General features: G+C 43.2%; 3 protein-coding genes across 5 annotated transcripts in view; 2 read left to right on the top strand and 1 right to left on the bottom strand.

The window, feature by feature from the left end:
* Positions 1-3,372, top strand: part of notchl (notch receptor, like) — a 7,263-nt gene extending 3,891 nt beyond the window's left edge. Inside the window, exons 6-11 of one of the 3 annotated variants that reach the window (XM_083678214.1) lie at positions 1-146; positions 399-457; positions 780-909; positions 1,729-1,826; positions 2,022-2,353; positions 2,539-3,372. The exon at positions 1-146 is cut by the window's left edge and continues 30 nt beyond it. In XM_083678214.1, coding sequence (XP_083534340.1) covers positions 1-146; positions 399-457; positions 780-909; positions 1,729-1,826; positions 2,022-2,353; positions 2,539-3,061 — 1,288 coding nt within the window. In that variant the 3' untranslated portion in view covers positions 3,062-3,372. Of the gene's footprint in view, positions 147-398; positions 458-779; positions 910-1,363; positions 1,503-1,728; positions 1,827-2,021; positions 2,354-2,538 lie in introns of those variants that run through there. The other 2 variants (XM_083678215.1, XM_083678216.1) reach the window with 2 other exon arrangements.
* A 322-nt stretch (positions 3,373-3,694) lies between these two features.
* pbx2 (pre-B-cell leukemia homeobox 2) lies at positions 3,695-10,395 on the bottom strand. The gene is made up of 8 exons (XM_083679670.1): positions 9,938-10,395; positions 9,172-9,245; positions 7,179-7,423; positions 6,708-6,898; positions 5,740-5,875; positions 5,283-5,424; positions 4,727-4,824; positions 3,695-4,392 (listed from the first exon to the last, which is right to left on the bottom strand). The coding sequence occupies exons 1-8, from the start codon at positions 10,174-10,176 to the stop codon at positions 4,312-4,314; spliced, it is 1,206 nt and encodes a 401-aa protein (XP_083535796.1). The 5' UTR covers positions 10,177-10,395; the 3' UTR covers positions 3,695-4,311.
* A 619-nt stretch (positions 10,396-11,014) lies between these two features.
* gpsm3 (G protein signaling modulator 3) lies at positions 11,015-13,938 on the top strand. Its single transcript, XM_083678402.1, has 5 exons — positions 11,015-11,194; positions 11,564-12,084; positions 12,436-12,595; positions 12,924-13,144; positions 13,251-13,938. Exons 2-5 carry the CDS (start codon positions 11,587-11,589, stop codon positions 13,404-13,406), a joined length of 1,035 nt encoding a protein of 344 aa, XP_083534528.1. The 5' UTR covers positions 11,015-11,194; positions 11,564-11,586; the 3' UTR covers positions 13,407-13,938.

The raw sequence follows: 13,938 nt of genomic DNA, 5'->3' as shown, positions 1-13,938 counted from the left end.
TGACACAGATATTACCCAGAGTTCCATGGAGGATATCAACGTGCGATGTTCCCAGCGTCGGGAGGATGCCTCCATCTGTGACCACAGAACCCAGGAGCAGAAGCACTACCGCGCTGCTGCCAGCCTCCCTCAGACGGCCATACAGCGTAAGACAGCTTCCTGTTTACTGTAAGGGCTGCAGATACATCAGAGTATGTTATCATCACCCTCCTACTGAACAGTACTGTACGTTGGTTTAATGGTTGTCATGTGAGGGTAGACATTGTGCTTATCCAGGCTAAGACTTAGTCTACTCTACCTGAAAAATATTGTGTATATAATGTGTATATGTGTGTATAATGTGTATATAATGAACAATGAACTGAACTAAATTGAGTTCTATACACCACTTGTTTCAGCCCCTCCAAGAGGATGGGAGAGAAATGCCATCCCTACACATCACAGGACACCCAATCAAGTGAGTCCCAGAATCTCATTCTGGACACGATTACTTTTTTCTTTGTTTTTAATAGATTTCAAGGTCTTGCGACCTTGTGGCGTACCGTACATGATATCGATATCTGTACTTGATATGAGCTTAAGGTATATCTTCTACCTCTCAGTGTTCACCCAAACCTCTAAAAAAAAATGTCTCTGCCGATACAATTCCTTTCTTCAAGAGTATTTCGTTATGTAACTGTTTTTTTTAATATATATACATAGCATGAAGTCAATAGGTTATGTAAATTGTAAAGTTAGTATCATATTCCTTCGTGACGATGTCACATGTGTTTTGACAGTCTGCTCCGGTCCAGTGGTGTGGTCCAGATGGGTCTGTGGTCCTGATCCGTGCGGTCCGAAACGGTCTTGACCGTGTGGTTCTGGAGCTTCTACGAGCTGGGGTGCCAGTCAACAACACTGACCACACTGGTATTGCTTCGCTCTCCCAATCTCTCCCAATGAGTTGGCGATCTTAAAGCAACACTCCGCACTTTTTAAACTGTTTCCACCCACAGTGAACACCCAACATTTGGGTTTGTAAACTGTGCGAGGAAACAGAGATCAAAAAATGCTGCTTGATGGCACAGAGCCCAGAAATGCATAGACATTATGTATACCTGCAATGTGTCAAGGCGTGTAAACCAATATTCATACAGTTATGAAACATGGAAGATATCTGTAAATGTTTACATACTGTAGATATTACTGTAATCTCTTACACTCAGGGGATGAGTAACTGGTGTAACTTACCCCGTCTCTCTCACATCCCTTTTTGTGTCCCTTCTCTCCTGTTCTGGTAAATCTCCGCCATGGCTTCCCACTCTTCCTCCTCTCTTCCTCCCCTCTTCCCCCTCTCTTCCCCCTCTCTTCCCCCTCTCTCCAGCACTCCTGCTGTCCCCGTCTGATTCAGAACAAAGTTAATGTGCCCTAATGTGCCCAGGCAGTGTGGATGCACCATATTAACCTCCCTTGCTTTTCTTTTCATTCTTTTCTGTTTTCCTTTTTTCTGTTCCCCCCCCCCCCCCCCCCTCTCTCTCTCTCACTCTCGGGCTGTTTCACTGGTCCCTGGCCATCATTTGCATTCTCATTTCCTCCCTTCAAAATCTGCTCTATCTCACTCACCCTCTGGGCTTGACTCTGTTGTATGATGTTTGTTCATTGGCTGACTTACTCCCTCTCTTTCTGTACCGAACTCCCTCCTTGTTTCCCTCACCTCCCTCCACTTGAAATGCACTCTCTCTCTCCCAGGGAGATCAGCCCTCCACTGGGCATGCTCAGTTAACCACCTTTCCTTGACAAGAACCCTCACTCGCTACGGGGCGGCGGTGGACCTACAAGACAATAAGGTACCAATGTAACCTCATATTTTTTCCCCCCGTTTCTACAATTTCCTCCAAGTATGGAAACATATGAAGATCAAACTTGAGAATCATACCTTTAGTTATATATCTACTGCATCTACTGCATAATACTATAAGCCACTCCCATTAAGCTTAGGCCGCCTCCCCTCTCTGATATAGACCACTCCCATTCTCTAACAGGGTGAGACCGCTTTGTTTCTCTCCGCCCTGCACGGTTGCTACGATACTGCCAGGTTCCTCCTCCTCAATGGGGCCAATCAGGATTTGTGTGATCGATATGGACGTCGGCCTCTGGATGTTGGCCGAGAGGGACTGCATCACCAGGTCCTGGAGCTCTTATTGGCTCACAGAGTACATAGAGGTCCTGTCCCTCTGGAGTCAGCCAATGACATGCAGTGGGAGGAACGTGCTCTTCTGTATTCCCCATGGATAACCTCCCCTGGCCTCCCTGGGAGAAGTGCCTCCTTCTCTGGGGTCATAGGTCACCGGGACATGTCTTCACCTCAGCCAAGGTAGTTAAAATAATTAGTGAACATATAGATTTTGCTTACCTAAAAATAGCACTTTGCAATTTAAGGTCTCAATAGACAAGAAAGGCCAATCACTAAGAGCTTTCTCCTTTATTGAGTTTCTTTTGGACAAAGACAAATGTAGCACTCTATCACTCATTGTTCTGAATGACCTCTTTTCTTCACAGTGATTGGTCAATGGGTAGAGTTCAGTGCCCTTCTCCCCAGAACTGGCGACCACAGCTCAACCAATCAGCAACAGCGTTGGTCACTCCAAGAATCATGGGCCATCCATCTCGGCCAATCAGCACTTTGCAGGAAGTGACCTCAGAGGATGAAGACCGCGAAAGGCCCCCGGAAGTTCCCAGAGCAGCGACGCCACACTTCCTGTCACCCCAGCCTGCTCCTCGACAGCGGTCCTTCTCTTGTACCCAGCATGCACTGCAGCGTCGCTTGAGCACAAATCAGCCTGAACTGCATCATGTCGTCTTAACAGAGAAAACAGCCAATGAGCCCGTAGAAAGAGTGATAGTAGGCCCTCCTACAGATGTTCCCACACAACCTGATCGTAGATCAACAGTTGATAGCAGTGAAAACCCCAGCAGGGCTGAGCCAGAGGCTGAGGCAGCAAGCTCCAAGGCGGCAGAGCAGAAGACCAGAAGTGAGAAGGTGAACTACAACCTGTCTGACTCCACCCAAACAGCCTTGTAAAGGAGAGGGGGTGAAATTACCGACATTTCAAATCATTAGCATTTACATGTTCAGCTATCAGGCCTATTTTTCCTCCTAGAATATTGACAGAAAGTTTAAAATGTGCATCAGTCTATGCATGTGTTGGTTGTTCTGGTGCCACTCAGGCAATTTTAAATGTTGATGTAGGACCCTTTTGTTGAAAAAATGTGGTTGTGTTTTATAATGTTGTAATTGTGTATGATGTATGGTTGTAAACTCTGCATGTGTAAATGCCTTTACTGCCTTGTAAAATAGACCTTGGTCTCAATGGGACTCCCTATCAAAATAAAGGTTACCAATGTTCATGTGGAACTATGGGGTTGGACAGTGTATCCTAAGCTAAATCCAGTACATTTTCATAAACAAAACATTATTTATTGTTACATTTGAACCCATCTATATGTGGAGTATTCTGAACAGCCTATACAAAACATAGAGTAACCATCTGTATGCATTACAGTTGGATGGTTCCACTGAGGTGCGAGAGCTCCCATCGAGGTTTGGAATGGCTCCCTGACATGACATTGGTGGAAGGAGTGGAATTCTAAACACAAGTGTCTGGGGACTCTCCCCTTAATGGATTCCGACCATTCACTTTCCAACAAACCAACAGCCTGTGAATACAGAGTCTTTATTGCAAAAGAGGTAGAGAGAATACAGATGTTTCACTGTACAAGAAAAAAGACAGCACTGTTGATATATTCATTCAAACCGTTAATGTACAACACACACGCACACACACACACACACACACACTCAGGCACACCTCATTCATAATATAGGTACACACAAGCCCAGTAGAAAACAAAAAAGAGAGAAACAAACAAACACACAAAGTCTTTGGATTTTTCTCTATTGCCCCCTCAACCTCTAATTTAATCTCTATCTGAGCTTAAAATAAAAACCATAAAATAGTTATAATACTAATAAAAATAGCAATAATAATAATATAGTGTAATAAAAACAATGATAATGCAGTTTCCCAAGCCTCCCTACCCACATATCGCAGAAACAAGTTCACATAGTGGAACACAAACCCCATGACTAAAACAAACACACAGACACACACACACACACACAGACGCTAATGACCATCAATGGACAGTAAGAAAAGAAAACAAATGCAAAAAAAAAAACTGCAGCCAAGTGGGGAGAGTGATATCATTCTTTCTGTCTTTTCCGTTGTCAATCTTTCCATCCATGTCATCAAAGCAAACGTGGCGGGGCCATCAGTCTGAGTTATCCGAGTGGTTGCTTCCTGGGGAAGTGGCAGAAGGGGGCGTGTGCTGCCCATGCCAGTTCCCGTTAGTCTGCCAAAGGGAAAGAGGGATCGTTAAAAAACACAATGTGTTAGAAAGTGTTCGTACAATTATATTTAAATGAGAGGGGGTGGGGATGAGTTGCAATTGGGGGGGGTGATAATGTCAACATTGCCTCTTTCCTTGTTAGCATAGGAAAAGGGAGATAATGTGTAGCAAATGTCAAGTCCCTCCACCTCAATCCTGTCTGTCTGCTGTCATGATTGGTACCTGCTCATATTTCTCCAAGTGGTGACTTGTTGAAATGGCATTGATATAAACAATATGGAAAAAACATCTCATGCAAGTTATGGTACGCAAGGAAATGAAATGTGAAATGTCTCACCTGTGCTCCCAGGTGATAGGCAGGTTGCTGCTCTCCGTTCATTGGGGGAACCCCGAGGAAAAGGTCAGCAGATCCGGAGAGGGTGAAGGACCCTGATCCTGTGGAAGGGAAACAGGGAGAGAGGTCTGTAACAGGAGTCACCGGGCCCAAAACACGCCTTTCTGTATTAGCACGAGAAAACACTAACAAGTCAGCCATTTACATTACCAACTGTACTAATAATCACAAAACATATCGCTTGACTTCTTCAATCAATTTTTTCATCCCACTACAAGTTTCTCTCCTGTAAATAAAAAAAAAAGAAAAAAAAAAAAAGAAAAAAAAATGAAATCCTTCCTTTCTTCAAGCATTGTGACTGTCAATAGCCTCTGGTCCTAGCATAGATTACTTTTTCTTATGATGACTGATGGATAGATGATTCACTTACTTAGACAAATGTATTTGCTGTAAGTCGCTTTGGATAAAGGCGTCTGCTAAATGCCATAAATGTAAATGTAACCTTCTTGTCAAACAAGAACACAGACATTATTAAGTTTCCTTTCTCCATAACTCTTACCTGTTGAGTTGGGAGTGTTCGGGGACTCCTCATTCTGCGTTGCCACTATGGCAGTCTTCATGGCATAGATGTTGGCCTCTTCTTGAAACTTCCCAATGTTTTTCTTGTAGCGGATTCTCTTGTTGCCAAACCAGTTGCACACCTGCCAAGAGCCAGTAGAAGCGTCAATACAGCTGTAGTAAGTCAGTGGAGTCCTGTGTATCAAACCTGGCTCAGAAAGCATTTGAAATACTCTCAAATACTGCGAGTGTTTCCTTGAGTCTACTTGGGAGTGCCAGATGGGCGGGGTTTGCAGTTTTCAGACTATTCCATTAGTTCCATCAAGCCAGGCGAACTCAGACCAAGCGTTGAGAAGTGTCTGAATCTATTTCAAATACTAATTTGAACCCAGGCCTGCTGTGAATATTGAAGTATCATTTTGTAGTCAAATTTTAACTTGACAGAAGTTAAAGGTTACCTGAGAAACAGTGATGCTACAGTTTTTGGCTAGTTCTTCTTTGGCCTCTTCGCTGGGGTAGGGGTTGGAGAGGTGGGAGTAGAAGTACTCATTCAGGACTTCCGTTGCCTGCTTACTGAAGTTACGCCTCTTGCGCCTGACAACATAATGGTGAGAGTTTAAAGAGTTTAAATCCAAACAATTCTCGCATTTACAATAACAACCGATACTCACACACACACACACACACACACACACATATACATCAGATAATGCCTTTATACATTCAAGCTATAAAGCCTTTAGACACAGCTACTGTAACAACAACCCACTTTTCATTATAACAACTTGAAGACCCAACAACTTAAAGACCCAACAATTTGAAGACCCATCTCTTCAGGCTACATCTTAACTGTCCCTCCTAAAGACCTCTTCATCCCCACTACTCCCCTGTGCAAGTTTCTGTAAAAAAAAAATGCATTGTGACTGCCCCCTGTACAAGTTTCGGTACTGTAAAAGAAAACTTCTTCTAGCATTGTGACTGCCAATAGCCCCTGGTCCTAGCATAGATAACTTTTTCTTATGATGACTGACGGATAGATGATTCACTTACTTAGACAAATGTATTTGTTGTAAGTCGCTTTGGATAAAGGCGTCTGCTAAATGCCATGACTGTAAAATCTAATGTAACAACTTACATAACACTGTCGTAAGTCTAATAAAATGGCCTACAAAAATGCCTCCATTAAATCAGTTGTTATCAATGATCCATTGCATGTTGCAAAAAGTGCTACAATATACCCAACCTTACATCTATCCTGGCACACACACACACACACTTAATATAGACCTACTGTATGTGGATTGATACAAAAATAGTCAATATCGTTATCATTTATCGTCTGTTATTGTTATAAATCATCTGTATCCACTACAAATGAGAGCACACACACACACACACACACACACGCACACGCACAGGGACTGACCTGGCGTCCAGAAACCTGGACCTGAGGATCATGACAGCCTCGCAGGTGCTCTGTTTGAGCTGGGTCTGGATGGAGCTGAACTTGCGGTGGATGATTCCCACCATGCGCTCGATCTCCCGTGGCGACACGGGCCGCGTCCGGGACTGCTCCCTCAGCAGGTTCATCACGTGGGTGGTGAATTCGCTGCACGCCTACAAGTGACACGGGGAGAGGGTAGTTATTGGCGCTCGATGCTTACTGACGGTGAATGATGCCCAGGCGTTGCCTTCCGTCAGCTTGCGCTTATCTGTGTTAGTACAATTATTTTTAAATGAGAGGGGGTGGGGATGAGTTGCAATTGGGGGGGGGGGGGGGCGGTGATAATGTCAACATTGCCTCTTTCCTTGTTAGCATAGGAAAAGGGAGATAATGTGTAGCAAATGTCATAGTCCCTCCACCTCAATCCTGTCTGTCTGCTGTCATGATTGGTACCTGCTCATATTTCTCCAGCTCAGTGTGATAGATGTTGCGAATCTGGCTCAACTTTGTTTTGTAGTCTGAGTGCTCTAATGAGCTGTCTGGTGACATCCCTCCTGAGCTGGTGGCTGCGGACACTGCCGCCGCCGCCCCGCCCCCTTTCTCTGGCCCAGCCACACCCTCGGCCAACAGCATGTTGTCCAATCGCACCAGCTGCGGGTCCTGTGAATCCTCCTCCTGGGCATTTCGCATAGACAGGCCTGCAACAAGAGAGTTGTCAATCTCTGCTGTCTGGTAAATCAAGTGTTACAATGTCTCCAATTATATTGCAGTATTAAATGTCCCTATGAGAGAAATGCTCAAACTGGTCCATTATAAAGCTGTACAAATTACAGAGACTTCACTTCTGATCTCACTTTGATTTCAGCATATCTAAGGAACCGCCGCCTCTACATGAATGAAGCAGTCGCGCTATTCGGTCATGGCGTTCCACTGTCCTGGCGCCCCGCTGGTGGAACGAGCTTCCCACTGCTGTCAGGACTGCAGAGTCACTACCTATCAACCGCCGTACAATGAAGACCCGTCTCTTCAGGCTACATCTTGACTGTCCCTCCTAAAGACCTCTACGTGGATGCAGCAGTCGCACTATTCAGTCATGGCTTTTCACTGTCCTGGCGCCCTGCTGGTGGAATGAGCTTCCCACTGCTGTCAGGACTGCAGAGTCACTACCTATCTTCTGCCGTAGATTGAAGACATTACATCTTAACTGTCCCTACTAAAGACCTCTTCATCCCCATTACCCCCCTATACAAGTTTCAGTACTGTAAGAGAAAACTTCTTCTATCATTGTGACTGCCAATAGCCCCTGGTCCTAGCATTGATTACTTTTTCTTATGATGACTGATGGATAGATGATTCACTTACTTAGACAAATGTATTTGTTGTAAGTCGCTTTGGATAAAGGCGTCTGCTAAATGCCATAAATGTAAAATGTAATGTAAATGATGCTTGTGTGCAAGTTTTATTTGGACGATGTTTATTAAACACATTTTGGTGGGTATAATAATGGCAAAATACAGGTGGAGACCGTATTGACGGTAATAAAGTGGTATATGTTTAAATACCTTGTTCACCCGGTAATACCTTGTAATACCTAAATACCAACCCTACACTTCATTGTAGTACCCATACCATAGCCTTTTAAAAATGGGACTGTGCAGAACATTGCACAACTCAGTTATTGTGTTGGAGCCAACATGGCGACGATCCACAGACATACCCCATTCAGTCTGTACAGTGGTAGGGTTGGGTAAACATTTGACAGCAAATACGAGCAAATGATTTACGAACACATGCATACGTTTCAGTTACAGGTGTTACATTACATCTTTTTACTTTCCATCGAGGCAAAATAGCCAGTACCACCCAGCCACAGTGGCCTGAACTCTACACGGTCAGTTAGAATAAAGGTCACACTCACACAGGACCCCACGCATCCCTTCCACAACTCTTTCCAACCACTCCCATCAAGACACGCTTTAATAGTTCCTCTGGCCCAAAATAATACTTGCAAAAAATCCTTCATTCCCTCTGCAATAACCATCCTAAACAACCAATACGGATAACTGCAATCTTTGCACAAGACACTGCATTACAATATTTGCATATATATTATATATATATATATATATATATATATATATATATATATATATATATATATATACACACACACATACACAATGTTTTTACTACTGACCTTTTTTGTGTATGATGTATTTGTGTTCGTGTGTCTGTGTCGTTTTAAGAGCCTATGTGAAAGACGATTTTCCGTCTAATGCAAATTTCATGGACAATACATTTTTCTGAATCTGAAAGGTTTTGTTTGAGTTAAAGCAAACATTACTGCAGTACCCCAAAACAGACGGGCACTAAACGAATTAAAAGTTTCATTCTCTCATAATGGGTCAAATGACATAATTTCGCTAGGTAAAAAGCGTAAACTTACCAGTTTTCTCTTTGATCTCACATAAGACGCTGAACAAAGCTGGTTTCATTCGATGACAATTCAATGCGTGTTTTCTGTCGATTGAAAAAAATATATATAATCATGATAGTTGGTTATAGCAAGCCAGCCAACGATGAAATTAATAACCTAAAACGTTAATAGCGAAACACGTTGTAATGTAAAGGTTTGTCGGTTTATAGATACATTTGTTTGACACTGACAGCCGAGAAGAAAATGGTTTGAAGCTAGCTACCCAGTAGCTAGTTCTAGCTAGCTAGTAGCTTTTGATCTGTAATAAATGGCATTCATAATTCCTCTTACATATTTAACATGACCTATGCAATTTGTTGCCTTATGGTTATGTCAATGATAACCATATTATGCCAACTTGACTGCAATATTGCAGGAAATAAGTTGCTAGCTAGCTGGCTGGCTAGGTGACGTTAGCCTGCTACATGGCTAGCTAGGTAACAACAATAAAGATATTTTGTAAACAACAACAACTGAAGTTTAAACAACCTGAGAAAGTGCGCACCTAAGTGGGAAGCACATGATTCGAAAGTAACACCGAGTATTTGAAATGTTTCTGGGAAACTAAAACAGCTATTTAGATTGCTAATTTAAAACTTGATTCATCAATTAAAAATGCAAACTTCAGAACAAACTTTTACTATTTTCATGCGCCTTGTGAGACAAATCCAAGGTGGCCAAGCTGACCTAAAAGATTAATTTAGCTAACCAAAACAAGACAAAATAAATGACTAACTTTGCTTGTGCTTCATCCAAACTTTGGTCGGTGATGGTCATTATTTGTTGCAAAATATCACCAATGTCTCTGCGGCTTTCATGTCCATTTTCTGCGCATTCAAGGCCCGAGTCTCCATCGGGGCGGTGCTGGGAGGATGGATGAACCGAGTTGAGAGGGTGCATGCCGGGGTGGGCGCTAAGGCCAAGGCCCCGGCCGTTGGAGGGCCCATTGCCCGTGAGAGGCTGCTGCTGCAACATCCTAGCGGCACACAGTGAGGGCGATTTATCACACACCCTTCAAAAGTAACCGAGTCCCCTAGCGATTGATAGAGAAAAAAATAATAATTTGGACGATGCATAGCCTACATAGCTACTTTTATGGAATTGACTGCAGGACCCACTATACCCTACAGCAGATTAATCCATGATACATCCCTGCTGAGATTAACAAAAAGACTGTGTGTGTGTGTGTGTGTGTGTGTGTGTGTGTGTGGTGGTGGGGGGGGTGCTTGAGTGTGTGTGAGAGAGAGATCATGGCTGGAAATTCATGACTGCCTAATAAAGATATCAATATAGGAGATGCAAGCAATTAATTCTAATATTAACACTAGGACTAGTTTAGAGCCTAAAACACATGCCCAGTTAAGTCATTTCATTACTAGATGCAAATCATAATTTAATAAATAATTTCCTCACACTATGCTCGCTCGCTTGTCTGAAAGTATCGACCTCTCACCTCTTACTTTCTTTCACTTTGTATATATCTACTTCTTCTTTTGGTGCAAGTCAACAGGATGTGTGCCAAACCACAGCAGTGTCAGAAAAACAGGGCGCCTGTTTCAACATGTTGCTGTTCCTGACATACAGCATTGCCTACATAATTGAGAGAGCACTACCAGCATACAAAGTTTAGCTCCATAGTCAGTTTTTCATGTAAAATGATTGAACCTTAGTTTGCTTAACAAAAATGCTATCCCATGCCACTGCATTCCTTCTCTTATCACAATAATATTTGATGAATACCATGACGCACCAACAGATATGGGCCATATAAATAGGGGAGGCTTGGTGGGGGTAAGAGGAACAGGAAGAGACGGTCTGACATGCAGACGGTGTGGGAGAGAGCTTGTCACGTCAGTATGAGCAGCTGAACAAGTCAGTTACACAAGTTTTCATGAAGACATTTTACCAAGTGAATTAGTAATGTCATCGATAATCAATGTTGCCTTCATGGGATGATGGTCATCTGAGACTGAACTCGAGGATTAAAAAAAAGGTAAGAAAAACTATTGCACTGAGAGAGAGGTTTAAGGACTATAGGTGACACTTCACAGGAAGGCATGTCATATATATATATATATATATATGCCATTTAGCTGACATGTATTGTCGAAGAGAGGATTTTTGTACTTAAAGATAGGAACATGGTGAAACTTGTCATTCTGGTTTGAAGCAAGAGACATTCAATATGCATACAGCTGCTTGGTCTTGTTGATCAGCCAGTTAACTCTCGAGCTTCAACATTATTTGGTAAAATCAGTTTAACTGTAATCAGAGATTCTCTTCTGAACATTTTCTCGGTCAAATGTCAGTGTTTATCATGTATCTCAATAGGAACTGGTTTTATTTGTCTAATTTTCATCAGGGTTTAGACTGATATTGCGATAAATGGATTTTGCCATGGAATGCCCAGAGGTCAAGGTTGACAAGGAGCACTTGGAACCTCTTATCATCATTGAAGAGGGGGATGAAATAACGCCAATAGTGGACAGAGGCAGTGGTGAAGAGGATGCTAAACAGCAAGATGGACAGATTGGAACGGCCAATCATGGAATAGGAGAGGGTGGAGAGAATGGAAAAGATGATATTCAAATGGAACTTCAGTTAAAGGGAGAGATCGGGGCAGGTGAAGAGGAGAGAGGAGCACAAGGTGATGAAGAACATCCAGGCGGAGGGAGACCAGAAGAGACTAGAGGGGATGGAGAGAAAGGGGAACCCATTCAAGAGGGGATGGAGATGGTGGAAATAACAGATACAAACAACCATGAAGAACAAGAGATGGAGATGGACGCACCAACACAAGGCCAACAAGTTGATACAAATGGACCTCTTCCCTCTGACCAGTCGCCCAAAGATACACTGAGCCCAGTGGACGCTCAAAAACAGGTTAATAACTTTTCTTTATCTCATTTCACGCTATTATTTGCCTTGTGCCTATAACTCACATTATAATAATTCAGTTAGCAGTCATGTGGTGAAAGTACTATTCTAAGCAGTTCAGTGGGGTTAAGAAGAGTTACTGACCTGATTAGCAAGACTCAACCACAAACCACAAACCACAAAAAAATTCTTTAGTGGAAGATTGAGGTGTATTCATTTTGTAACAATGTGTAGGTGTGTGTGTGGTGGTAAAGACAACTATAACTGTGCCATTGTGCCGGTGAGCGGCCGTCCCACTCGTTCCGAGGATGCTAACAAACTCTCCCCCACTCCCTCTACCACCCTTGTCTTTCTCAGGCTCGACGATTAACCCCCGACTTCCCGGACGCGCTGTACGAGCTGTTGTGCACGCTGCAGGAGGGGAGGCGACTCAATGACCAGCGCTGTTCGTTCATCGTGGAGATGGGGAGGAGGAGGTGTCACTCGGAACCCAGCATCACCATGCCAACCAAAAGAGGTGACAATCTATGCAGACACAAGCTGATGAAATTGGCTGCTCATATGTCAATCACAGAGGTGTTGACTAATTTCCACAACGCTAAAATGACTTCTAGGAAAAACATAACTGCACTGTTATCCCCTTCAAGCTCTTTATCGGACAATAACGCAGGCATATTTGAAATTAATTAGTGACATATTGATCTAGTGTTGTTCACTTAGTCTCGCTTGTCTAGACTCACAGGCTTTACACAGCGCAGCGGCTTTGTGAAGGGACTTTAGTTTGATAAAACCTCGGGAAGTACAAACACTCACTTCACACCTTTCTCCCTCTCCATTCCAAACAGTGGTCTTCTCCTCGATGACCTCACTGCAGAAAGAGGAGTTCTTTTCGTTCGTGGCTACCTCCCAAGGCCGTCGGCTTGACGAACAACGGGCAGATCTCCACCCACCCCCAAAGCCGAAAGCCAGCAAGTTTAAGGGCAGCATAAGACTGACCATGGGGAAAAAGTCAGCTCCAATTGCAGTGCCCAAAGAGGACTTGTACAATATGATTCTCACCTCACAAGTAAGTCTTTGTAAACGGCGAATAGTAATTGGGCTATTTCTACCTCCACCAGCCTCCCTGATGTACACACTATGGATAATAATGTCCCATGTCTCTCCACCTCCAGAACCAGGGAAGGCTGGAGGAGCAGCGTTCCGTGGCCCCTGGACCCATGGACGATGAGGACTTCTTCTCCTTACTACTGAGGGTCCAGGGGGGACGCATGGACGAACAGAGGACTGAGCTCCCCGGGAACTCGGGACCTGAGGGACAGAAACGCTGAGAGATGGGCCACGATGGTATAGGGTTTAAGGTGGAACTCCTATAATGCCATGGTTATAAACTTTTCCAATGCTTTTACTGAGCTGGAGGAACTACACATGGATGTGTGGTTGTCCTATGGTGTGGAGGTATTATATAGTCATACAGTACTGTATAATAATAATAGGATACGGTACGTATTTAGCTTCAGAGCTTTTTCTTGTGAATAATAAGGGGCTGTTGTACCTAACGCTATTTCTTATTATTTTATTATTTCTCAATGAACACAAATTCCTATTTTTTTTGTAGTATGTTTGTCTCTGCTACTGTATATGGATCATGAGTCTTAAAACAGTGGTTGAGTTTGTGAATGTTTCTGATTGCGTGTTACCATTTTTGACTGCACAAAAATGCGGTGTTTTAAAAGCTTTGGGGCTTTGCTTAGGAAATGTTTGAACGTGCTGAATCGTGAATCGAAATGAGTGTGGCTGTATTTCAGGGCCATTGAAATACAAACAAACATGTTTCTTGAATAAACATACAGTATTTGTTGA

Source organism: Argentina silus (assembly GCF_951799395.1).
Source record: "Argentina silus genome assembly, chromosome: 10".
In the NCBI taxonomy this organism is placed as follows: Eukaryota; Metazoa; Chordata; class Actinopteri; order Argentiniformes; family Argentinidae; genus Argentina; species Argentina silus.
The sequence above is the reverse complement of the archived record's forward strand: the minus strand, read 5'-3'. Positions and strand labels throughout refer to the sequence as shown.